At 64.3% G+C, this 24,190-nt stretch overlaps 3 protein-coding genes across 5 annotated transcripts in view; all 3 read left to right on the top strand.

Annotated features, from left to right (window-relative positions):
• Window positions 1-2,311, top strand: part of RGS12 (regulator of G protein signaling 12) — a 150,371-nt gene extending 148,060 nt beyond the window's left edge. For all 3 annotated transcript variants that reach the window (XM_075992877.1, XM_012737346.3, XM_012737347.3), the window contains one exon: window positions 1,868-2,311. In XM_075992877.1, coding sequence (XP_075848992.1) covers window positions 1,868-2,091 — 224 coding nt within the window. In that variant the 3' untranslated portion in view covers window positions 2,092-2,311. The remainder of the gene's footprint in view (window positions 1-1,867) is intronic.
• A 1,737-nt stretch (window positions 2,312-4,048) lies between these two features.
• Window positions 4,049-11,735, top strand: HGFAC (HGF activator). The gene is made up of 14 exons (XM_012737350.3): window positions 4,049-4,197; window positions 4,678-4,858; window positions 4,957-5,053; window positions 5,253-5,332; window positions 5,915-6,037; window positions 6,190-6,321; window positions 6,513-6,623; window positions 6,711-6,885; window positions 7,133-7,218; window positions 7,983-8,238; window positions 9,656-9,795; window positions 10,040-10,180; window positions 10,266-10,414; window positions 11,469-11,735. Exons 1-14 carry the CDS (start codon window positions 4,090-4,092, stop codon window positions 11,649-11,651), a joined length of 1,962 nt encoding a protein of 653 aa, XP_012592804.1. The 5' UTR covers window positions 4,049-4,089; the 3' UTR covers window positions 11,652-11,735.
• A 4,641-nt stretch (window positions 11,736-16,376) lies between these two features.
• The window catches only part of DOK7 (docking protein 7), a 35,314-nt gene continuing 27,500 nt past the window's right edge, over window positions 16,377-24,190 (top strand). Inside the window, exons 1-2 of the mRNA XM_012737335.3 lie at window positions 16,377-16,679; window positions 16,753-16,798. Of these exons, the coding sequence (XP_012592789.2) occupies window positions 16,626-16,679; window positions 16,753-16,798 (100 nt within the window). The 5' untranslated portion in view covers window positions 16,377-16,625. The remainder of the gene's footprint in view (window positions 16,680-16,752; window positions 16,799-24,190) is intronic.

Raw genomic sequence — 24,190 nt, 5'->3', positions numbered from 1 at the left:
TCGAAGGGGAGCCTGTGGGGCAACTGAGGGCCGGCCCGGTGTGGCTGGGTCATGGCCTGGGCTGCCGCATACTCAGGAGGGCAAGGCAAGAAGGGCCTGGACCGTGGCCTCTCCTTGTGATTCTACCATCCACAGCCGCTCACCAGAGACAGGTGTTTCTCCCCACCCTGAGCCTGTCGTCCCATCTGTCTGTGCTGGTGGGGCGGGGGTGGGGTGGGGGGGTGTGGCCCACAGGGGTCCCGATAGCTAGAGGCAGACCCCGGCCTCTCTCCACACCTTGCTCACCTCCTAGCCATGCAGCCTGGCATGTGGAGCCACAGGGACTGGGTGACAGGAAGGGGATGGGTGGATCTGTCCCCTTGCCCCGTGGGGCAGAGCTGGATCCTAGCTAGAGCGGAATCCTAGCGGAACGGTCCTTGAATGACTAGAGAACCGACATAGAGAAGCCTCTATGTGGCTGCTCCACATGCCCATGGGCTTCCAGGGGCAGCTTAGGAGGCATCCCTGCCAGGTCCTCCTGAGCGGGACAGTCTCGGCAGACGTGGGGGAGGCCCGGATGAGAGCCTCTTCCACCTCCTCATGCCCTTGGAAGGGACGCCACGCCTCTGCCCACAGGCCAGGACTTGCCTCAGTAGGCGGCTTCCAGAAGCCTGGGGCAGTGCTGAGACGGGGTGTGGTGGGGTTGGACTGCCGGGGTCGCAGGGCAGCTGGGGAGGCTTAGAGCCCGGAGGCATCACCTTCACTGGCAAGGCCTTCCCATTATAGCTAAGGAAACCGAGGCCAGGGAGGGGCAGTTGGTGGGAGGTTCTCATGGGCCAGGGGACCTCAAGGGCCAGGCTGCAGGCCCACCTGAGGAGGCGGGCTCTGCCGCACCCCTGCCTGGGTTCCTTAATCCCCACTCCTCAGGGTGGGTGATGTCACCCCCACTGTACAGGTGGCAGACGGTCACAAGGGGGCGGGGCTTCCTTGGGCTACCCCAGTCTGAGGGCTTCCTGGGGCTTTGACCCTGGGGTGGCACTGTCCTGCTTGCATCCTGGGGCCACAGTGGTGGGGATGGCCGGGCCTGGAGCTGATCCTGAACCTCGTCTCACTCCGTGGGTGCCTCTTGTTCCCTCCCATGCCCACCCAATGTTGGTCCCTGGGGACTCCACCCTGGGGGACACGTCTCTGTCTCTGAAGGGGCCATGTGGGGACCAGACAGGCATGCCAGGGCAGCAGCCACTGGGCTGTGAAGGCCTCCCGTGGGTTGGTGGGGGGAAGGGCCTGTCCACCTCCGGTATGGAAGCTTCCAAGGTGATTTCAGGCATCTGGAGCTCTGGGATGGGGAGGGCCAAGAGCAGAGGCGGGGCTGATGGCACTGGGCGGCCCAGAAGAGCGGCCTCTGGGAGTGAGGGGGGCAGCAGGCCCCATGGCAGGGGAGTAGTGGGGTGAAGGGACTATGGCTGGAGGTGGGGGCATGGGAATGGACATAAGCCACCTCCCTGGTGTCCCTGGGACAGAGAATAGACCCAAGGGCCAAGAACGAAAAGTCCCCCCATAGAGCCACCAGCACCCTGAGCCCCTTCATTGCTCTGCTGGCCCCTCGTGGTTCATGGCCCCGGCCCCTTGGCCTCTGGAGTCCGTCCAGGCTCTACCGTGTCTGCCGCGGCACCTACAGACTAGCTGGAGACTTGGAGGATCCTTCTGGCTCCTCTGCCCCAGCCCCAGGCCCAGGCCCCCGGATGGAAGTCACCTGCCTCTGGGAGGGATTTGGGGTGTTTTAGGAACCCCTCCCAAGGCCAGTGTCTGTGCAAGGGCCAGGGGACTGGGTTCCAGAAGCCCAGGGCTGGGCCAGGCAGCTGACAGCTCCTCTCTCTCCCTGTGACAGGCGGCAGGGCCCGCGGCAGCCGAGGCCTTCCAGTCAACACCATCATCGACGTGGACCTTGTTGGCTTCGTCCCCGGGCTGGGTGGCAGTGTCCTGGGGGTGCAGGCAGGCCCAGGGAGGTTGAGGGCCAGTGGGTCCCTGACGCCAGACCTCCCTGGCCCAAGCTCCGGCCCGGGGGAGCCCGCCAAGCCCAAGGCCAGCGCCTACCATGCAACCTTCGTCTGAAGCTCCCCAGCTTGGCCAGCTGTCGTGTGGACACGTATGGGTGGCCGAGAATGCCCTTGGAGGGGGTGTCTTGGCTGCCACACCCCCAGAAGCCAAACTAGGATGGGGATGACCATGTTGGACAGACGGGCCTCGGACACTCTCAAGTTGGCCACAGGTCCCTAGACCCGGCGTGGGCTGTCCCCTCGGCACTCCGCCCAATAAAGCATTTCTGAGGACACACCAGGCGTCGGTGGCGTGCTGGGTGATGGGGACGCAGATCCTGCGCTCGGGAGCCCACTCCAGCAGGCAGAGGGGCTCGAGGAGAGGAGAGGCCGAGGGACTTCTGGGAGGGGCCTGGAGTTCTCCTGCCCAGTCCAGCCCTGGGCTAGTCCCCTTTCCACCGTCCCCCCACCCCATCTCCTCTCTAGGGGCAGGGGCTCCTCTGGGGGACGAGCTCAGCTGGTCACCGTGTCTGCACCGTGTCTGCACCGTATCATCCGAGTCACCTGCCTGGGCATTGTGGGGACCCTGCTGGCTGCTGCGCCCTGACCCCCCGTCCTTGGCCTCATTTTGAGGGGTGGCCTAGGAGGGGCTCTCGGGAGGGGCCATCTGAGCTGAAACCTGACTGCTGAGGTCTGGAAAGAGCTCAGGCATGTGCAAAGGCCCTGAGGCTGGAGTGCATATGGTCAGGATGGGAAGTCCCAGTGTGGCCGGAGCCCTGTGGGGAGGGGAGGCGGCAGGCCACAGCGGGTGCCGAGTTGGGTCAGAAGGAGGCGGCCACGTCGGCCCAGGCTGCCTCAGTGAAACCCCCAAGGCTGAGCAGCCGTCTTGCACTCCTCCCTGGAAATAGTGTGTTTGTCGTCGCATCCTAGAGGCCTAAGAGAACACAGCAAGGCCTCTTGGGTTGTTCTGGAAGCTTCCATGGAGGGGCCCCAGGAAGCAGTGCTCTGCTCAGGGACCTGGAAGGGAACGCAGGCCCAGTACCAACTGTGTGCTAAGCACCCACCGCACCAAGCTGGTGCTCACTCAGCGTCTGCCCTTCTTCCCTCCTCACAGATGAGAACACGCGGGGCCAGAGAGTGGGGTTTGAGGTCCACGGAGAGGTGCCTTCCGCCCAGGTCTGTCCCCAGGCCACAGCAGCAGGTGGCCCTCCCCTGCTGCCCCAGTGTGGCAGCCTGGCGGGCAGAGCTGCTGACTCATCAGAGGCGGCTGCTCAGAAATTTTGCAGAAGAGGTTCCGAGGCAGCTCTGCCACAGCCCCAAGTCACGCATTCCAGGGAGACATGGGTGGGGGACACTCCAGCTCTGTCCAGGGGTGGTGCCCCTGTCCCAGGCCCCTGGGTGCCTGGCCCAGGGCTGTGCTGGGGCCCAGAGAGACCCAGAGATGGCTTGGAGCATCCCAGGGCTTGGGAAGGCTTCCTGGAGGAGGGGCATGGGCCTGCCCAGGAGAGGAGGGGGAGGGGACACTCTGAACATCACAAGGGGCTGCCAGGGGCCCTGGCCACCCCCAGAGTTAGGACAGATGGAAGGAACAGGCCATGCGGGCCCCTGTGCTGAGGTCATCAGATGATTACCTCAACCTCGTGCACGACCCCTCACCGTGGGGCCACTGAGAAGGGGCTCTCTCTTTAGGAGCCCTTGTGTTGCCATCTATGGAGTGGCGACAGTGCCACCCCACCTTGACTCAGGGAGCCACTGTCTGTGCCAGGCTGGACACAGGCCTAGGCCCATTTAGAGGCTCAATGTGTGTAGCAGCCCTTGTAATGACCAGTTCACACACGTAAGAGTAGCCAGCTCTATGGCACTTAGAGACCGGAGCAGGATAGCTGAGCCCCTGGGGCAGGGGCAGGGTGTGCCAGACAGCAGGTGTGGGGGCTGGGGACACTCAGGGACTTCCAATGTGGGCCCAGCATGGGAGACAGCCAGGGTTAATCATTTCCACGAGGCCCTGACCCCGCCTGCCCTGGCCACTCTGCTCCTGCCTCCTGCTGCCCTTTGCGCCACCCCAGGAGGAGCCATGGGGCACTGGGCCTGGGTCCCCAGCCCCTGCCCCCAACCTGGGCTGTGCCCCCTCCTCCTGCTTCTGCTGCTGCTGCCTCATAGCGCCCAGCCCCTGGCCGGCGGGGTGAGCACTGACCCTGGTTGCAGGGTGACCAAGGGTCCCTAGGATAAGGCCAGAGGGGAGTCCCTAGGCAGGGGTATGGAGTGGGCCAGGGGTCCAGTGTGGGTGGCTCAGGTCGTGGGAACTGCCTTCTGGGGGGCTGAGCCCCACCTGGGGGCTGTTGGTCCCTCTGTGCCTTGTCTGGGCCCCCGTGGGCCATCCCTCTCTATGGGCCCCTGTTGGGTCGGAATAACAAAGTGGGTGCAAGGGCCTCTGAGGCCTCTCAGCTGCTCCGGCCACCCCAGAACTGAGCCTGGACGACAATGTGCGGCCTGGATTGTGACCTGAGCCAGTCCCGAATACCTGCTGGGCTTGCAGGGAGGAGCTGGGGCCCAGCTGAGGCTTTGGGAATGTCCAGTGTCCCCTGACCTGCTCCGAGACCTGAGTTCCCGATCCTGCCTGAGTGCAGGGCTGTCCCACTGACACTCTTTCGGCTCCTGCTAGAACCACACAGGCCCCCCAGAACCTAAAGCCACAGCGACCCCTGGGACCTCCACAATCCAGGTGACCTCCGTGACCTCTGAGACCCCAGCAATGAGTACTCCAGAGGCAGAGGGACCCCAAGGTGGTGGGTTCCTGCCCCCACCCAGGGAGGCTCCTTCAAGCAGCAGCCCCCAGGGCCAAGGTGGGTCAGGTGGGCTTGGGTGGTGTCCTGCTGCCCCTGAAGGCGGGTTGGGGGAGTGTGGGCAGCCGCCGGGGATAACGCTGCCACGTCCTCCGCAGTGCTCACAGAGGACGGCCAGCCTTGCAGGTTCCCCTTCCGCTACGGGGGCCGCATGCTCCACTCCTGCACTTTGGAGGGCAGCGCCCACAAGAAGTGGTGGGTCCCAGGTGGGGCAGGGGCTGGGCCCTGGTGGGGGTCTGGTCTGCCCTCTCCAGCCTGCTCCCGACCAGCCTGGCACGCAGGAGGCGCTCAGCACACAGCAGGGGGATGGGGAGCTCTGAGGTGGTGGGGCTGGGGTGGGGTAGGCAGGTCTCTGGGCTGGGACCCCCATGTCACCGCAGGTATGGCCCCCCAGGTGTGCCACAACTCACAACTATGACCGGGACAGAGCCTGGGGCTACTGTGCAGAGGCTGCACTGCCTGCGGAGGGCCCAGGTGGGTGCAGGGCTGTGTGGGGACAGCCTGAGGCCAGGCCAGAAGGGAGCCCCGGTGGGGGCGGGGGCGGGGCAAGGTGCTGAGTGGGGCTGACTTGGGGCAGGGGTCCTGCCTGGAGTGAGTAGCGGAGGGGCTCTGGGTTAATCCCACTGAACCCGGGATGGGTGGGGACAGCAGGGCCAGGGAGCCTCTCCTGGGCAGGACCCTGGCCCTCTGGGGGCCGGTGTGGCCACATGGCCATGGCTGGGGCCAAGGCGCCCCCTGGTGGTGAGGTCAGGCCTGTGGCCGCACGGCGAGGGCTGAACAGGGAACCCAGTGTGCGAGAGGGGTTGAGGGAGTGAGGGCCACGAGTCTGTGGGGGACGTGGGAAGGGTCTGCTGCCTGGCAGTGGGGACGTCAGGTTTCTGGGTGCCAAGTGCAGAGCTGGGCAGGCACACGAAGGAAGAAGGGGAAGCCTGACCCCGCCCAGGGGACTTGCACCCTCAGGACCCCCGAGGGGTGGTCAGAAGGTGGAAGGCCCAGTGGAGGCCCTTGGCAAGCAGGGGGTGTCACAGACTCATGGCCCCTCCCATGTGTCCCCAGCTGCCCTGGATCCCTGCGCCTCCAACCCCTGCCTCAATGGGGGTTCCTGCTCCAACACCCAAGCCCCCGAGTCCTACCACTGCAGCTGCCCCGGGGCCTTCACGGGCAAGGACTGTGGCACAGGTGCGGGGGCTGTGGGGGCCACGGGGGCCTCAGGGTCCACAGAGGCTGTGGGCTGGAGTGAGCAAGTCCCGGGAGGATGGGAGAGCAGGTGCTTGTGGGATCTGCATGGGGCGGTGGGTGGACAGGGTGCGGGCCTCACTGTGCACCCCCAGAGAGGTGCTTTGACGAGAGCCGCTACGAGTACCTGGAGGTGGGCGACCGCTGGGCCCGCGTGCACCAAGGCCGCGTGGAATGGTGCAGCTGCTCGGGTGGCCAGGCCTGGTGCGAAGGCACCCGCCACACAGGTGCGCCAGGGTCGGGGATGGTCTGGGTGCTTTGGGGGGCCATGTCACTGAACCCCAGGTGGGTGTCCCCATCCCCACCTGCGCTTGCCTGAGATCACCCAGCTACAAGCGCACTAGGGATGGACCCGGCCCTGACCACACCCTTGTGGGACACCTCGAGGGCCTGTCCCAGCTCCTGACCCTCCCCCCAGCCTGCCTGAGCAGCCCATGCCTGAACGGGGGCACCTGCCACCTGATCGTGGCCACCGGGACCACTGTCTGCGCCTGCCCGCCGGGCTTTGCCGGGCGGCTCTGCAACATTGGTGAGTGGGTCCACCATGGCCGGGTGCCCGGGGTGTCAGGGTGGACTCGACTGCAGGCTGGCCTCACTGCCTGGCGTGTACCCACAGTGCCCGCTGAGCGCTGCTTCTTGGGGAACGGCACTGGGTACCGTGGTGTGGCCACCACCTCGGCCTCAGGCCTCGGCTGCCTGGCCTGGAACTCCGACCTGCTCTACCAGGAACTGCACGTGGACTCGGTGGGGGTCGCGGCCCTGCTCGGCCTGGGCCCCCACGCCTACTGCCGGTCAGCACCCCAGGCCGTTCTGGGCTGCCTCACGCAGAGCAGGCAGGGGCTGCCCCGGGAAGCTGCCCAGCGGGAGGGCAGGGGGCCTGAGAAGGCGGAGGTCTGCCCCGCTGTTGGGAGCCCCTTGCTGGGTGTCTTGGTGGCCTCCATCCCCACCCCAGGGGACAGTGTGACTCCCCCAGTCCTCTCCCACCCTCTCTGGGGGACAGCGAGACTCCCGCCCGCCCGCACCTCCCGCACACTGCAGGAACCCGGACAAGGACGAGCGGCCCTGGTGCTACGTGGTGAAGGACAACGCGCTCTCCTGGGAGTACTGCCACCTGGCGGCCTGCGGTGCGAGGCTGGCGTGGGTTGGGACGGCCCTGCCTCGGGCCCACAGCAGTCACACTGAGGGTTTCCCTGTGATCGCCTTCCTCACCCCTACTCCTGGCCACTGCCCCATCTGAGAGATGGGGAAACAGGCTCACAGGACCAGGCTGGGCAGGCGTCACATGGTGAATTAGTGTTGGGGGTCAGGGGACAAATTGCCTGCTGCAGTGGGTCAGTCTCTAGGTGACAGCCTGCGCCATGCCTGTCCCCCTGCACAACTGTGCTGGAGGTCCCCAGAGACTGGGGGTCGATGCATGGAAGCTGGACGACATGCAGGATGCCCCACTGTCGCCCTGTAGTCAGAGCCTGGGGTGGCAGCTCCCCACAAGGCAGCCTGCCCTGTGACCCCCATTCCCTGGGGCTCTCATGCAGGGGTCTCTGACCATCCTGGGCTTGGCTGTGGGGTCATGGGTGCTGGAAGGGACATGAACACCTCCAGGCCAATTTGGCTGTGGCGAAACCTGTGATTGGGTACTGTTCCCACATGCTACAGATGAGGAGACTGAGGCTCAGGGAGGGAGCCGTGGGCCCACGAGGTCAGGGCTGGGCCCGAGCCTGGATGCTCTTCTAGAAGAGCTGCCTAGGGCAGGGCGGAAGGTGGGCGGATCCCTGAGGGCCTGAGGAGGGTGGACAGTGGACCCTCTCTGGCTGGTCTCTGCCCTGTGGACTGGTGTGTGTGAGGGGAGCTGCCTCCGCGTGGTGGAGTGACCTGGGGCCTCTGCTCCCAGAGTCCCTGGCCAGAATCCAGCCCCTGCTCCCCGAGGTCCTCGTGACCCTACCAGAGCCTGCCCCAGCTGGACGCCAGACCTGTGGCAAGAGGCACAAGAAGAGGACCTTTTTGCGGCCACGCATCATCGGCGGCTCGTCTTCCCTGCCCGGCTCCCACCCCTGGCTGGCCGCCATCTACATTGGGAACAACTTCTGCTCTGGGAGCCTCGTCCACACCTGCTGGGTGGTGTCCGCAGCCCACTGCTTCTCCAACAGGTGTGTCCCGGCCAGCCCTGGCCGCCGGAGCATCCAGGACCCTCCATCCTTGCAACGCTCACCTGCCCCTACCCGCCTGTCCTCAGGCACCTGCACCTGGCACTGCCCGTGCACCCCGTTCCCTGTGCCTCGTGTAAGCTCATCCTCAGCCCCTCTGTTGGCCATCACGTGCGGTCCCTGGCACCGCACCATCTAGGCAGCCCCAGCTCAGCCGCGGCCTGGCCTGCGGAGGGACCCAGTGCATCTGCACAAGGGAAATGGGGGCGTGGTCCTGTCCTCCTCACAGACCCCACCCTTCCCAGGGCCTGACTCAGGATGGGGGATGAGTGGTTGAAGGGGTTGGGGGTCCATGGGGGGATGGGATGGGCCCCATCACCACCCCTGCATCAGCTGCCCAGGTGTCCCACTGGCGTCCGTCCTGGCAGGGATCCAGGAGGCATGGTGACAATGCTCCTGGAGTCACTGAACAGCCAGGGAAACTGAGGCCTAGCCCATTTAGCCAGCTCCCAGCCGTAGGGGCAGCTTGGGGCTGGCAGCTGGGGTGTGAGGCCCAACCTCGCTCACGCCCAGGCAGGGGCCAGCTGGGGTGGGAAGCCAGCACAGTCCTGTCTAGCCCTTTGCTATGCTGGGTGAGGAGGGGTCAATCCCTGCCTGGAGGGCTCTGGCCCAGACCGTGACACCAAGGGATTAGGGACAGAGGAGGGCAGGGGTCCAGCCAGTGCACCCATCAGTCATCTGAAGGGCTATCACGTCCAGGGTGGGAGTCCTGCCCTGCCTGCCCACTGGGCACCTGCAGCGGGCTCCTCGCTGGCCTCTGCAATGGGAGCCCGAGTCCTCCTCAGCGTGGAAGGAGCAGGTGGCTAGGGGGCTGGCCCGAGGAGCAGGCGTGCACCCACACCCCTCCTGGAGTCCAGGGCAGGAGTGACCGTCCACACAGCAGGTGGGGAAACTGAGGCCCAGATCAGGGATGGAGGGACCGACCTGCGCAGCCAGAGTGAGGGGCTGTGCTTGGGGACCCCACTGGCCAGACAGGAGCAGTGGGGCCCCCAGGCAGGGCTGGTGTCCACCCACTTTGGCCGTCTTAAGGCAGACCCCACCTGGCCTGGCGCAAGGCTCCCCGCGGGGCGTCAGTGGTCAGTGGGGTTGTCAGTAGAGACAGCCCCGCAGGTCAGCTCCTGCGTGTGCCTGGGATCGCAGGTGACAGTGCCCCGCCACTCCTCCTGACCCCAGCCCTCTGCTGTCACAACAGCCACCAGGGCACCTGCTTAGGCCTCTCCTGCCTGCGGGCTGCACCGCCGCCCCTCCAGGCCATCCCCACAATGCTCCGCCACGGGCCAGTGGGGGCTGGGCCAGGAGTAGGGGAGAGATGACCTCAGTGGCCGGGGGAGGCCAGGTCCTTATTGCCGCCCCCGCACAGCCCCCAGAGGGAAAGCGTCAAGGTGGTGCTGGGCCAGCACTTCTTCAACCGCACGACGGACGTGACGCAGACATTCGGCATCGAGAAGTACATCCCATACCCGCTGTACTCGGTGTTCAGCCCCAGCGACCACGACCTTGGTGTGCTTGAGGACATGTCGGGCAGGGAGGGAGGTGGCCGGGCAGACGCACGGGGGTATAGACGAGGGTTCAGGACAGGGCAGCAAGGGCTCCCACCCCTCCTGATCTCCTAGGCCATGCACCCATCTGCCCGGGGGCTGAACCCGTGGGACTCCTTGGCCACCCTCTACCTTCATGAGCCCCCAACAGCCTTTCCTCTCAGCTCCCATGCCCCATGCTGACCTCTGACCCTTCTCCTGCCCAGTCCTGATCCGGCTGAAGAAGAAGGGGGACCGCTGTGCTGTGCGCTCCCAGTTCGTGCAGCCCATCTGCCTGCCTGAGCCGGGCAGCACCTTCCCCGCGGGACACAAGTGCCAGATTGCAGGCTGGGGCCATATGGATGAGAGTGAGTGGGGTGGGGGTCCCGGCCGTGCCAGGGAGAAAGTAGCAGCCACAGGCTGTGCCCGCCCTGAGCACACTTTGTCCCGCAGACGTGAGCGGCTATGCCAGCTCCCTGCGGGAGGCACTGGTGCCCCTAGTCGCTGACCACAAGTGCAGCAGCCCCGAGGTGTACGGCGCCGACATCAGCCCCAACATGCTCTGTGCCGGCTACTTTGACTGCAAGTCCGATGCCTGCCAGGTGAGCCGGGCCAGCCCCGCCAGGACCAAGGTAGGGCTCAACTGGACCCTCAGTCTCAGAACCGCTCACCCTGGGGAGCCCAGAGCCGGGCGGGGCCCCGACCTGGCAGGGCCAGCTTGGGACCCTTGGGCAGAGAGTTCACCTACTGAGCTGGTGGCCAGTGCCCAGGACAGGTGCTCACCGCCTCTGGAGGCTGCCAGACCCCTGCTTCCTCGCAGCAGGGCAAGAAAGCTCCTCCTCCCACGGGTGGGGGACTGAGGCTCACAGAGTGGCCCAGCGTCGCACACAGCCCAGACAAGTCCCAAGTGTCCAGCCAGGGGCCAGGGCTGTCCATGTGACACCAGGCACCAAAGGCCAATCGCCTTTCCCAGAGTCCTCTCGGTCAGTCAACCACAGTAACTAATAATGTTCGTCAGGGCTCCCCAGGCCTGAGCCCACCTCGGCTGCTGTCGGCTGGGACATGGAGTAGCTGCTCTGTGCCCTGTTTTATAGGTGGGGACACTGAACGGAGACAGGTCAAATCCCCCTTGCAAGGCCAGACAGCTCAGCATGCCCAGGACCACACGGAGCAAGGGGTGCTGGGGGAGTCAGAGTGGTTTCTTGGGGAGGGGCTGTTTGTGCTTGTCCGGAGGGGTGCGCAGGAGTTGGCTGCGCGCGAGGAAGGCGTTTCTGGCAGGAGGAGTAGCATGTGCGGAACACATGGGGTGCTGGTGGGCAGGGAGGGGAGGAGCGTGTGCAGGCGTGGGTGGGGGGAGCCCAGGGCTTTCAGGAAGGGAGTGTAACGTGGTCGGACACCCTGGCTCCAGCGGTGCTGCCCTTTCGCAGCTGGGGAAGGAGACGGCTTTCTGTCTGACGACGTTCAGGGAAGTGAGCCAGCTCCCTTACTCAGGACACCTCTGTCATCTGTCCCCCAAGTTGTCAGACAATCAAGTGTCATTTCTGGGGTTGGGGTGAGGGAGGCTGGGGGTGGAGGGTAGTGGAGCTGCTTCTGGGGTATCCCTGAGCCAGGGCCCTGGCTGTTGGCAGGTGGCTCTGACCAGTGTCTCTGCCCCAGGGGGACTCTGGGGGGCCCCTGGCCTGTGAGAAGAACGGCATGGCCTACCTGTACGGCATCATCAGTTGGGGCGATGGCTGCGGGCGGCTCAACAAGCCTGGTGTCTACACCCGAGTGGCCAACTATGTGGACTGGCTCAATGACCGGATGCGGACTCCCAAGCGGCCCACGGCTCCCTCCTGAGACCCCGGAGGGGCATCCTGTCTGCTCCCCGTCTGCTCCCCATCCTGTCTCCTGCCTCGCTGACAATAAAGCTGTTGCAAAGAACCCGGCCCGTGCTTCCAGGCCCTGCCTCCAGCCTGGCCCTTCCTCCAGGCCACAAACTGGGCCCACATCTGTGCCCAACTGGCCGTGGGTGGGGACCTGGAGCCAGCGCAGCTCCTCAGTGGAGGTGGGAACCTGCCACCTCCGCAGGGAGGGCCTGGCCCCATGGCCCAGGGAGTCCCGCAGGGAGTTGAGTCCAGGCCCTCCCTGGGGCCCAAGCAGTGTCCAGCCCACACGCTTCCTAGGTCTGCCCCCAGGCAGGTGTGTGGCCAGGGTCCAGGCACCTGGCTTGTCCCAGGTCAGGAAGTAGAAGCCAAGCCCGGGACCTCAGGCCCCAGACAGTGGCGTGAGCCAAGTGGTGTGCAAAGGGTCACAACCTGATAAAGACAGGCCGTGTGGGACCTGCTGGCTGTCGTTTGACCTTCAAGACGGCAGCCCGTGACCAGCAGCTCTCCATGCATTGTGCCTTCCAGAGGGAGGGGGCTGGAGACTGCCTCTGGCAGGGGTCAGGGAAGGGGCCACAAGCGCTTAGTGGGTCACTGCTGGTGCTGGACTCTCGGGGCCATCCCCCTGCCTTGGCTCTTTGGAAGGGACAGGAGGAGGTAGGGCCGGAGACAAAAGGGGGCAGGGTGTGTGTAGGGCTAAGGGGAGACCTCTGGGACACTGCAGGTTCCTCTCTGCTCTGCGGCCTGGAATGTTCTCTCTTGTGCCGCCCTTCCTCCCCTTCACGCTCTGGCCCTGGGTCCTCTCTCAGTTGCGCTGCGTGGTCAGGCATGCACGTGGGCACAGCAGGACGCAGGCTTTGCTGGACACCCCAGCCCTCCGTCACTCCTGTGCAGGATGCGTGCAGAAACCCGGCTCGTGCAGCCTAAGCACGTAGCAGGAAGTCAGCGGCCTGCTGACATCGACTTGCCAGTTCTATTGGCTCCCTTTTGTCAGGACAGCAAAAGCATTCCCAGAATTCCCTTTCCCCGCAGAGTGGCACCTAGCTCTCATCTGCCCCAAAGGGCTGCACAGCCACGCCTGGCTGCAGAGGAGGCTGGAGAGTAGGGAGCAGGATTGCTGCAGCCGGCTTAGCTCAGTCTGGGCTGCAGGCTGGGCATTCACAGCCGGGCAGAGCCAGGTTCTGAGCAAAGGGGAAAGAGAGACAGGCACCAGAAGCCCCCCAGCAGCCAGAGCCCAGGCGCTTCCCTCACTGCCCCGACAGCTGTGTGTGGGCCTAGAGCCCTCAAGCTCATCGAAGCCCCCGCTGCTACTGGAGACCCCTGCCTCTGCCGATATGTAGGTTGCAGCCCCAGGCTGCCACTGGGGCAGACGCTGGTGCCAGTGCCCTGAGTCACGGAGAGCAGGGTAGCCCCTTTTCACGAGCGTGGGGCCTCCAGCTGCCACAGGGCTCACTGACCTTGTATGGCTCCAGCCCCATCATGAGCCACATCTGAGCTGAGCTCTCCCCAGTACCTCTCCCCTGTGAGTGCTGGGTCTTTTCAAGCAATTTCTCTGTGTCTTTGAGATAAACATGAATCTTCTCAGATTCCTGAATGCAATGCCTGCATTTATAGGTTTTTCTGGTGTTGAGCCAGCCTTGCATTCCTGCAGTGAAGGGGACTGAGCAGGAATGTGAGCCAGGGGTCCTCCGTTGCCCCTCCAAGGCTGCCTGCCTTCTCACCTTGAGCTTGGCCTCTGGGCTGCGTCAGTGGGTTCTGTGCCTCTCAGTTTCTTGCTGTGCCTTTGGGGAGCCCCAGCAGTGGGCTGGGGGAAAGGAGAGAGTGAGACTGAGGTACATAGTTTCCTGGCTCCCTTTTCTTGGGTGGCCTCGGTGTTGTGGGCGAAACTGTGTTCTCCTGCAGTTCCATGTTGAAGCCCTACCCCCACACCTCAGAACATGACTGTGTTTGGAGACAGAGTCTTTATGAAGGTGATCACAAGAAGGAGGTGATTAGGGTGGGGACCGATCTGAACAATGGTGACTGGGACACAGACACACACGGAGGGAAGGTGATGCAAGGAGATGCGAGGGGAGGCCAGAGGCCAGAGGCTGGGAACAGTCGTCCCTCACAGCCTGCAACGGCCAGCCCTGCCCACACCTGGCCTCCAGAAGTGTGGGTTGGCCAAGTTCTGTTGCTGAAGCTACCCAACCTGTGGCACTTCTTTATGGTGTCCCCAGCCAGCAGATGTACCCAGGTTGGCTGCATCCCATGGCCCAAGACATACTGCCTTCCTCCTAGTGAGGTTCCCGTGGCCACTCCGCCCTCCCCTGCCCAGCTCTTGCCTACTGATCCCCCGTCCTGATCAGACCTTTGTAAACAAGCCCTCCTGGACTCGTCCTGCCACCAGTGCCACCTTTCGGACCCTGGCCAATATGTGCTGTATTTTTTCTTAACTTTTTTTGATTGACTTGATTTTGTTTAGGACTTTGCATTTATGTTTATGAGATTGCTCTACAATTATCCTCCTATGTTCTTTGAATGACTGTTATCAAAGCTATCTTAGCCTTCTAAGATAAGTTAAAGAGCATCCCTTGTTTTGTCAGAATTCACTGGAAGATTCTGTGTAAGATTGGAATGATCTACCCTTTGGAAGTTTGATGGAATTCACTGATAAAATGATCTATCCTATTGATTCAATGTCTTTAATTATTCTAGTTTGCAATTTTATTTCTTCTTGAGCCAGTTATAGGAAGTCATGCTTTGAGTAATTAATCTGCCTAATTTTTAATATTTAGCCCCATGAAGTTGTTCATGGTGTTTATCCTCTTACCATTCCCTCTCAGAGATATCAGTAGTTACTGTCTGTCACACTGCTTGCATTGCTACTGTTGAGGAATCTGCTTTAAATCTAATTGTTCTTTTGTAAATAATTTTTTCTTGGGTGGTTTTTATGATGTTTTTACTTTGGCATGTGGCAGTCACATGCAGATGTGGGTTTCTTTCCTTATTTTATTCTGTCTGATGCAGCTTGCACTTCACAGTCTTGCTCGGGCTGGGTGTTGCTGGTGCCCTCCCCATGGTGACTCAGGGGTCCAGGCTCCTTCTGTCTACTGGTTCCAATGTTCCTTGGGGCTGTAACAGCTGGGGAAACTGAGGCACAGAGAGGGGTAGATGCCAACCCAGGGTCACAGAGTTCTTAGCCAGTCTGGGAGTAGGAGCCAGGCCACCTCCTCCTCCTGGCAGGAAATTTTCCCCACTTTGCAACAGCCCTGGCAGCTGCAGAGCCATCTTTTGGGACCACGGGGAGGGGCGTGGGGGAGGAGCTGTCTGCTCTTGTGGCAGTCCGCATTTCCTGGGCCCAAGTGGCAGCAGGTGCAGTTGTCAGGCATGCAGGGCCCTGGGTCAGGGCCAGCACTCGGGAATGCAGCAGGGCTCTGCCCTCCCTGCAGGGAGGAGCAAGTGCCAGGCGCCTCAGGCAGAGGATGTATCCGTGGCTACAACCCCCAACACACCCGCCTCCATGCGGCTGTCCTGGGCCAGCCCCTCGGGGCTTGGAGGTGCCAGAGCATGAATGGGGCTCTGTGGCCCAGCAACTGTTCTGCAGAAGGCGGCCGGTGGCTGCACAGGTGACAGCAGTGTGTGTGTGGGGGGGTGATGCACAGAGCTGCTTCCTGGGGCTGGTGTCCCCTTCCTTGCCTCAAGTCCCAGCAAGATGTCACTGTAGCATCAAAATCAACCCTCACAGCCCTCTAAGGCCTCTCAAATCCCCAGGGTAGTGGGGAGGGACGCCTGGGGTCAGCAGTGTGGCTCAGTCCTGGCCACCAGGCCCCATGCTGCTCTGGGCTTCCCTGTCCTCCTCTGTATGAGGCACAGAGAACCCAGCCTGGAGGTCTACAGGGGAGGAAATGAAGACTCACGTGGGCTCCCATAACCCTCACCTCACCATAACCCTCTCTTCCCTGGTGGGCCTGGCACGGCTCGGCCAGGGTGCTCATTTTGCTGGGTTCATCCCTAGCCCTGTTCCCGCATCTGCGGGGCTGCTGGGGAAGTGCTGGCTGTTGGAGGCCTGTTACAGACGAGGGGCTGCCAGCCAAGGCATGGGCCTGCCAGCCCCCAAAGCATGTGGTCTCCAGGAGAACCTGGGGTTGGCATCTCCAGCCCAGGCCAGACCCTGCGGGCAGCAAGACTGGAGCCACAGGGTCAAACTCAAGAGAGCTCAGGGAAGGGGCTGCCAGGCGGGTCCTTTATGAAGCAGCACTGCCCCTCTGTGCCTATCTGTGCCAGGCTGGGGGCGGGAAGACCTGGGGCACCAAGTGCACCATGAGGGAGCCACCTGCAGTGGTCCACGCTGCCAAGATCTTCACACGTGAGAACACAAGTGGACAAATGGACAGGTAACCAGCGTTGACCCTGCAGACCCGAGCCCCACCAACTCTGGGTGTGGAGGAGACCTGAGGACTCAGGGCTGTCTGGGGCCAGGACTGCTTGTGGTCAGCCTGTTGGCAGAGTGCTTGTGACACCTTGGGCTGGTGGGAGGGGCAGGGGCCCAAGGGTGAAGCCAGGTTGGTTAAAGACAAACTTTAAAGTTGGGAACATGTGCATAGGGCCCCTCCAGGCTGCATCCTTTGCTTTGTTTTTGGGAGGGACTCATCCCTGTACCACCCCCATGGGGAGGTCCCAGTGCCCTGCCCTGGCCGGGCTTGCTCCAGGAGATGGGCAGCCTCAGGTGGCCACGGTGGGGCATTGAGACAGCGTCACTGAGGAGGGGAGCGGGCCACGTGGCGCCCCACCCCTAGGAGAGGCCGGGAGACCCCGGCGCCCCGCCCGGTCTGGCGTCCCTGGTGTCGCGCCCCGCCCCGGCCCGCCCTCCTGGCCGGCCCAGGCCTCCGGAGCTATTTTGAAAGTGACCCTGGGCTCGGGCGCGGGGCGGCGGCGAGGGCGCGGCGGGCGGGAACCATGACCGAAGATGACCGAGGCGGCGCTGGTGGAGGGCCAGGTCAAGCTGCGGGACGGCAAGAAGGTCGGGGCGCGGCGTGGGCGCGGGGCGGGCAGCGGGCACGGGCGGCGGCTCACGGCTGTCTCTGTCCCCGCAGTGGAAGAGTAGGTGGCTGGTGCTGCGCAAGCCGTCACCGGTGGCAGGTGAGCGGGGGCGGGGGCGGGGGCGCAGCGGCGGCGGCCGGCCGGGCGGACCCTGCGCGACCGGGCCGGGCGGGGCGAGCGCCCCGGCGCCCGAAATAGCCGAAACCGGAGAGCCAGGACGGGGAGCCGAGCGCTGAGCGGCACAGCCTGGCCCGCAGAGTCCCTCCTGGAGCCGGAGCAACCCAGAGCCCCCATGGGGTGCCAGGGAAGCCCCAAAAAGCTGCACTCCGGGTGCCCGGCCCAGTGGGCGGGTCCTGGTGCCCGGCCCTCCCCCACCCCAGGCGCTGCAGTCCTCTGGTTGCCGGCGGACCCCAGGCAGCAGGAGCAGAGGGTGGCTCTGGGGAGGAGAGAGGGGACATTACCATTGTCTGGGGGACTAGCCCCTTCCCCAGGCGGCCAGCATGGGAGAAGGCCAGCGAGCAGCCTGGGCTGCAGCTTAGGGCGCAGGGGGAGGGCAGCGCCTGCAGCCTGCAGCTGCCTCAGGGGACAGGTGCCTCGGAGCTAGCCAGGCCCAGTGTGGGATGTGGGTGTCTTGAGTCCTGCTGCCTGGGGCTGCCAGGGTGTCTGCCAGCTCCCAGAAGGAGGTGGTGGGGACAGGGGGCTCCCTCCCCTTTACTCCTGCTGTGGGCTTGGGCTGCCATGCCAGGCGGCCGAGGACAAAGTCACTTCCTGCCTGGGCCCCACTGTCCCTCGTGCCCAGACCCTGGGGCTGGGTGCTGTCCAGAACCAAATGGGGGTCCCAGTAGAGAAAAGTGGGGCTGGAGCCGAGGCACAGGCAGGCTGAGGGAGGGCGGGGGAGAGGTGTGAATCAGCTGGACTGGGGGCAGGTGGGCCACTGCACAGTGGGGTGCATAGGGGACAGCGGTGGGGCTTGTGCAGGCCTCCAGAGAGGACAGGGGCAGCGCCCCAGCAAGGAGCGTCCTGGGGTGCGGACCAGAGAGGCGGAGGGGCCAGAGAGGGAGGGTCCTTCTGCTCTGTGGGGTGTGTGGAGGGTCCCCCACACCAGGGAACCTGTGAGTCTGAATGAACCTGGTGGCCACCAAGCATCTCCGCGTGGACCACGTGCGCCAGGGCAGCTGGGAAGCAGGCGCTCACGTGCGGGCCAGAACTGGGGCCACAGGGGTCTGTGGAGACGGAGGGGGCTCCGGGGCTGGGTTGGCTCGGGGTAGGAGGTGCCTCTGCATCCATTCTGAGCCCTGTAGCCACTGTCTTATTGTCCTGGGACCCCATGTGTGCTGGTCACTTCAGCAGCCCCTGGCTGAATATCATGCCCTGTGGCGTTGCCCAGGGGCCAGAAACGTGAGCAGGTTGGGTGGGAGCAGCATCCCAAAGCCCCCCTCCCCACGCTGTCCCTGCCAGAGGCCCTGACTCCTCTCCCTTCCCCTCCAGACCCTCCTGAGCCAACCTGGATGGCGGCCCCCCAGCACCACTCTGGGGAGCTCTGCCTTCACCCCAGCCCCTCTCGCCTGGTGCCTCAGCCCCCTTCCTGTGGACGGCCCCGGTGCGGGGTGCAGCCCTGCCCTCGAGTGGGCGCCTGGCTCTCTGGCCCTGGTGAGAGGGAGGGAGGGAGGCCCACCCTGCTTTCTTGCCCTTACTTGTTACCACCGATTTCCTTCTGGAAGGGCCCACAGAGGCGGGAGGGATGGGGAGCATGAGCACTTACTCCTCTCACAGTGGAGTTTAGTTAGCGAACAGAGGAAAATGTCTTTATCCAAGGGCACGTTCCGAAGCCGTGGGCGTCCCTGCCGGGCGGGACGTGCTCACTGAGGGAAGTGGAGAGGCTGGGCAGTAGGAAGGGACAGAGCCGCCCGGCCGCAGTGCCCGGCACAGCCAGTCCAGGCAGGGGCCTCCGTCTCGGTGTGGGGCTGTAGGGTGCTCTGCCGGGATCGCGTTCCTCGGGGTCACGACCTCTGTCCTGACTGGAGAGTGCGTGTCTGAGTCCCCTCACCAGAGGAGGACAGTCTGGGCCTAGTCCTGGCTGGGGCTCACTGCTGGTGACCGGGCAAGCCCACCCTGACCTCAGCCCCTCTCTCCCTCTCCCATGCCGAGGCTCGCGATGGTGAGAGGGGACCACTCTCACGCTCTGAGGCGGCCGTGGCCACCAGCCAGGCACCAGGGGGGCTTGGGGAGCAGCCAGGGCACAAGAGTGGCTGGATGGACCGCTGGAGTGCTGGAGCTGGCAGGGCCCTTGGGGTCACTGTAGGCAGGAGGCTGGGGCCCAGAAGCCCAAGGGGTCTGGCCCAAAGAACGGGACTATTGGGTAGAGCCCCGGTTTCCTGCCTGCCCCTCCTGGCCAGCTGGAAGGGCAGTGCCTGCTCTCAGGCCGAGGGGACATCAGCTTAGTCTGCCCCATCCCTGCTCTCGGATCCTCTGCTGAGTTCCTGGTGGACAGGGATTCCCCGGCTCTGCCTCACCATCACACACGGCCCAGTGGGGTTGAGCCCTGCCTGTTGGGGGTCCCACGGCAATGGCACAGGGCTTGCACCCACACGCAAGATCGGGGAGCCTCGTGGCTCGTGCCTGTGCGCGCCAGAGCTGCCCGTGTGGCCCGTGCTGTGTTCGGGCGCGGCCCGTGCTGTGCTCGGGCGCGACCCGTGCAGTCAGCAGCCCTACTACCACGGGGTGGATTTCTGGAGGATGTGGGTCTCAGGGGTAGTGACCAGGCAGGTTCCTATGTTGGCATCTCCTGGCTTTGGGTTATTTGGGCCTCTCTTTCCTTCCCTGGGAACCAAAGCTGCGGGCTTTGGGCGAGGTGCCAGGGGTGGCCAGTTCTCCCGTCCCCGTGGAAATGTCACGGAATAGGGCTGAGCTTCCCCTAGCCTGTTCCAGGACAGCACATTGAGCACCAGGCTTCTACTCTCAGCTCCCCTCACGCAGCTGCGCCTGAGATTGTCGCTTGTCCTGGAGCTTCCTCATCTTCAGCTGGACTCTCGGTCCGGTCTCTGCCTGGCCCACTCGCAGGGCCCTCAGGAGGGTGGACGGAGCGTTGGGTGAGAGGGCCCAACGTCTGGAGCCTTGCCTTGCCTTGCCTTCCCTTCCGTGTCAGTGCGTGGGCAGCGGCCCTGTACCCATTCCCCGGTGGGGGCAGTTGGTGCGCTGTGAATGTGTCTCCTTCCAGCTGCTCGGCGGCCCCCAGGCCACTGACCCTCAGCAGGGTCCCTCAGGCTCCTCCTTGCCGCTCTGCTGAGAGCACCGCCTCAAGGTCACCGCGGTCTCCAGGGACCAAGTCCCATGGCCGCTCCCCTGGCCTCCCTCTGTGCCCAGCAGTGTGGACTCTCCCTGCCTCCGGCCTCCAGCTTCCCTGGGCCTCCTCCCCATCGGCCATCCTTCTGCCTCATCCCCTCCTCCTCCTCCCTGCGGGAGGCCTGAAGCTGCTCTCCCGCCTGCCTGGCTCTGAGGCTGCCGTGTGCTCGTGACTCCGCAGTTATTTTTACATCTCCAGACGCCTGTGTCCAGCTGCCTGTGTGTGTCGCTGCGAGCCGTCTGGGGGGCTTCTCAGCCTCGTGTGTCCAGGAGATCCTCCCGTCCTGGCCCCCACTCAGAGGTCCCTCCCCAGCCATCCTACCCAAACTTGGGGAGTCCTCCTTGATTGCCAGCTTCCTACAGCCACACCCACTACCTCGCAGTCCCCTGGTCTCCAGCCGGAGACCACAGCCTTGGCTCTTCCTTGGCCCCAGCCGGCTGCGGCCGCAGTGTGTCCTTCTGGGCAGCTGCAGCACCTCCAAGGCTCCCACTGCTGCCCAGGTGGCCAAGGTCGGCTCTGAACAGCCAGGCTGGTCCTCTCTGCTCAGAACCCTCCGGGTTCCTTGGTGCTGGGAGCAGAGCTCTCTGCGTTGATCACCAGGTCTGCCAGATGCAGCCTGCCTCCACTTTGGGCCACTCTCCCCCTCCTCCTTGGGCTGGCCTGGCCCTCTGGGTCCCTGGAGAGGCCGCGCTGCCCTGCCTCTGGGCATTTGCACTGGCTGTTCCCTGTGGGGCTGCTGTGTGGGGTCCATTCCCTCCTGGGAGAGTCAGTCCCCACCCAGCTTTCCTTGTCTGTGGACTCATCTGTGCATCTGACGTCTGCTCCTAGAGCCAGCTCCGCGGGAGCCTGGCTTTGTCCCCGGGTTCTGGGCTGCTCACAGGGTCAACACACAGTAGGCATTTGCAGAACAAGCTGCACTCCGTGCTGCCGGATGCCATGTCAGGCTGGGACAGAGCCGGAGGGGTGGGAGGGCTCTGAGGGGCCCAGTGGGCATCTTACAGCACCCTTGAAGGGCTGGTGGGATTTGCCCTGACGCCAGTTGCCGCCTGTCTGTTGGCGTTTGCCTTTCGCTGTCTCAGGGCACATCCATCAGCCCCACCTGCCGCTGGCTGCAGGGCAAGAGTTAGTGGAGGGCAGGGTGGGATGAGCCTTGGGGCCCGGCACTTTCTGCCTTTGAGGAGCCCCCAGATCTCACAATGACTCCAAATCCTCACCCTGGAGATGGGGTCTCTCGGCCAGGCTGCAGCCCAGCGGCACCCCATGTGTGGGAGTGGCACAGCGCGCCCACAGTGCCACCTTGGTCACTGGGCAGGAGACCCTCCAAATGACCAGGCCTCCTGGGAGGGTGCGGCAGGGAGTGCTCTGGGCCTGGATCTCGGGGCGCCAGCTGGTGGGTGCGGCTCCTGCTTCCCTCTGTCCCCCGTCCCCCAGGCCAGGCGGGCTGTGTCTTGGGAGGACTGCAACCCCGCTGATCCCAGTGGTGCGGTGTGGCTCAGGCCCCTGCCTGGAGGTTCCGTCTCTGGGGCCCCTTCCCCAGCTCTGCGCTTCGGCACTGACTGCGGAGTGGGCTTTTAAAATAGGGTGTCGAGGAGAGGGGCTGGAGCAGCTGCAAGGGGTGGACGGGGGAGCCCTGCCAGGTGGGAGGTGGAGCCAGCACCCCGGGCTGGGGCTTGGAACAGTGGAAATTTACCCTCTCAGTTCTGGAGGTCAGAGATCTGAAATCAAGGGGTCAACAGGAGGTTGAAATCAAGAGCTCCACACCCCCCCAGGGGCTCTCGGGGCTAGACTGCGACCTAGAAACCGCCCCAGGAAGGCCAGAGACTGCGGGGGTGGGGCTGGACTGAAGGGTATGGTGGGGGCCCTGTCTGGAAATCTGGAGGGCGTCTTGGTGGGGGCAGGGCCCAGCAGGCCGGCGTGTGGCCCTGGGGAGCGTGGCCGGTGTGTCCGGGTTGAGTGGGAGGGCCTTCTGTGAGTTAGGAGGAGACACTGTGGGCAGAGACGGTGCCCAGGGCAGAACCGAGGGCCGCACGAGCAGCTTCAGGGCGTGGCTGGGCCTGGCTGGCGGCAGAGGCAGGAGGTGGGCGCTTGCCGCGTGGCTGAGGCACCACAGCCGTGGAGCCAGGGCCCTGCCCGGGTTCTGGGGTGACCAGCCCACCCGAGAGCACGGGAAGCCGAGGCCTGGGAGGCGAAGGGGGCAGGTGGTTGGCTGGCAAGTGTGTGCCCCTCGCAGAGCACCGTGGGCGAGTGCTGCGTTGCCCGGTCCCCTCTGTGCACACCCGCCCAGACCCGGGGGCCAGCCCAGCAGCGCTGCCACCTGGTGACGTGGGCAGACTTGTAACTGCACCTGGCGACTCCATACACCTTCCTGCACATGATTTTCCTCGCATTACCACAGGTGGAGGGCCTGCTGTCCTCATGTGACAGATGAGGAAACTGAGGCCAAGAGCTCCAGGACCCTGTCCCAGCCCAGGCAGCTGGCAGGGCAGGCAGAGGTTCCTGTTGGGCCTCGCCCCTGGGAGCCCCTCGGTGTGACTGGGTGTGGCATGGTGTGTGGGGCAGGCCTGTCCTCGTGGTCTCCACGTGGCTGTGGCCCAGAGGTGGGGCCCGGCCTGCCCCCACAGCCATGCAAGCACAGCTCGCCGCAGAGGGCTGGCCAGGCTGTGGTGGCAGAGCTCGGGTGGCGAGAGCTGTCCTCACGCAAGGCTCCCGCCGTGGCTGCCTGTCCCTGTCTTCCAGTGCTCATGCCAGCCCCTTACGAGTTTGTTCCTCAGGGCCTCTGGTGGCATTCTGGGGAGACCTTGTCACTGTGGCGAATTCCGTTTATGCCGACTTGTCTGGCGCATTTCCGTGGGGCCGGCCTCGCCTCCCGCCCCGAGTGTCCTCCCCCGCTGCTCCCGGGAGAGACCGCGCTGGGACCCGCAGCCGGCAGGCGGGCTTCTGTGGCCTCTGGCCTTTTCCCTTCTCGCATGGGGAGTGACTGAGCTGTTTTCTAGTCATAAGCATTTCATACCCTACAGACTTCTCAAACGGGAGGTGAAAGCCCCAGCACCTCGCCCGCGGCCCCGTGTGCGGAAATAACGTTCCGTCGCGTGTGGCCGCCCCGGCTCTCGCGCCACCTCGGCTGCCTCCGCCACCAGGGCAGCGGCCTCGAGGGTGCAACAGAGACGTGTGGCCCCAGAACTGTCTGTCCTCCAGCTCCTCGTGGAAGAAGGTGCCTCGATGGCTGTGCAGGACCCTCCAGCTCCCATGGGTGTGACTCCGTGGCCCTGTGTGTCGTAGGGACCGGGAAGGGAAGCAAAACGCTGGGGCTGTTCTGGGTGCCACCAGGAAAATTAGTGTTTGAGTCAAGTTCATGTGGGATTTTGGTTCTCGCTTGGGTTTGCTGGGCCTGTTTCAAGAGCAGACACCTGCTTTGCAGAGGCTCAGGGAGACGCGTCCTGCATCCGCTCCCGGGCATTTTCCTCCACTCCCTTCGTGGGCACGGGGACTTGATTTCTGCAGCTTTGTGCAGGGTTGGCTCACAAGTAAGTGTGTTTAGGTGTTTGCAAACCTACACTCTCAGCAAAGGCTGGTGTCCTGGGGCCCCTGGTGGGCCGGCAGGGGCCAGGGGAGACCAGTTTTTCAAGCCTGGGCTGACCCAGGGGGCCGGCACACTCCTTGAGTCATCCCGTCTGTTCGGTCTGTTCTCTGGGCCAAGCTGTCTTGCCATGCACAGGTGCGTGTCTGAGTGGCCAGGTGTGTGCCTGGGCCATGCTGGGGGCCATCCGTGCAGTGTCTGAGCTGCACTCCAGGCTGAGTGGATTGCACGGGGCTCATTGCTAGCTTTGCCATGGTGTAGTGACAGTGACATTGGAAAATGGGAACTTGGGCGCGGAGACCTGAGTTGCCCTGGAGGATCTGGGAGGTGAGACCCAGGCACATCCCCTGCAGCCAAGGAAGGGACCAGGGCCTGCCACACTGGACAGTGGCTTAGGGGAAGGGGGGCTGGGAAGCCCAGCGACTCCTTCCTCCCCCCAGCTGGAGCTCAGGCCACACTCTGCAAACAAGGAGCCATCAGATGACATGGGTCCGGCGTGGCAGGGAGTGGGCACAGGCAAGGCCAGTGTAGGACTGAGGTGCGAGGCCATAGCCTCTGGGTGGGTTCCATG

The sequence above is a fragment of the Microcebus murinus genome, chromosome 16 (assembly GCF_040939455.1).
Source record: "Microcebus murinus isolate Inina chromosome 16, M.murinus_Inina_mat1.0, whole genome shotgun sequence".
Classification (NCBI taxonomy): Eukaryota; Metazoa; Chordata; class Mammalia; order Primates; family Cheirogaleidae; genus Microcebus; species Microcebus murinus.
The sequence above is the reverse complement of the archived record's forward strand: the minus strand, read 5'-3'. Positions and strand labels throughout refer to the sequence as shown.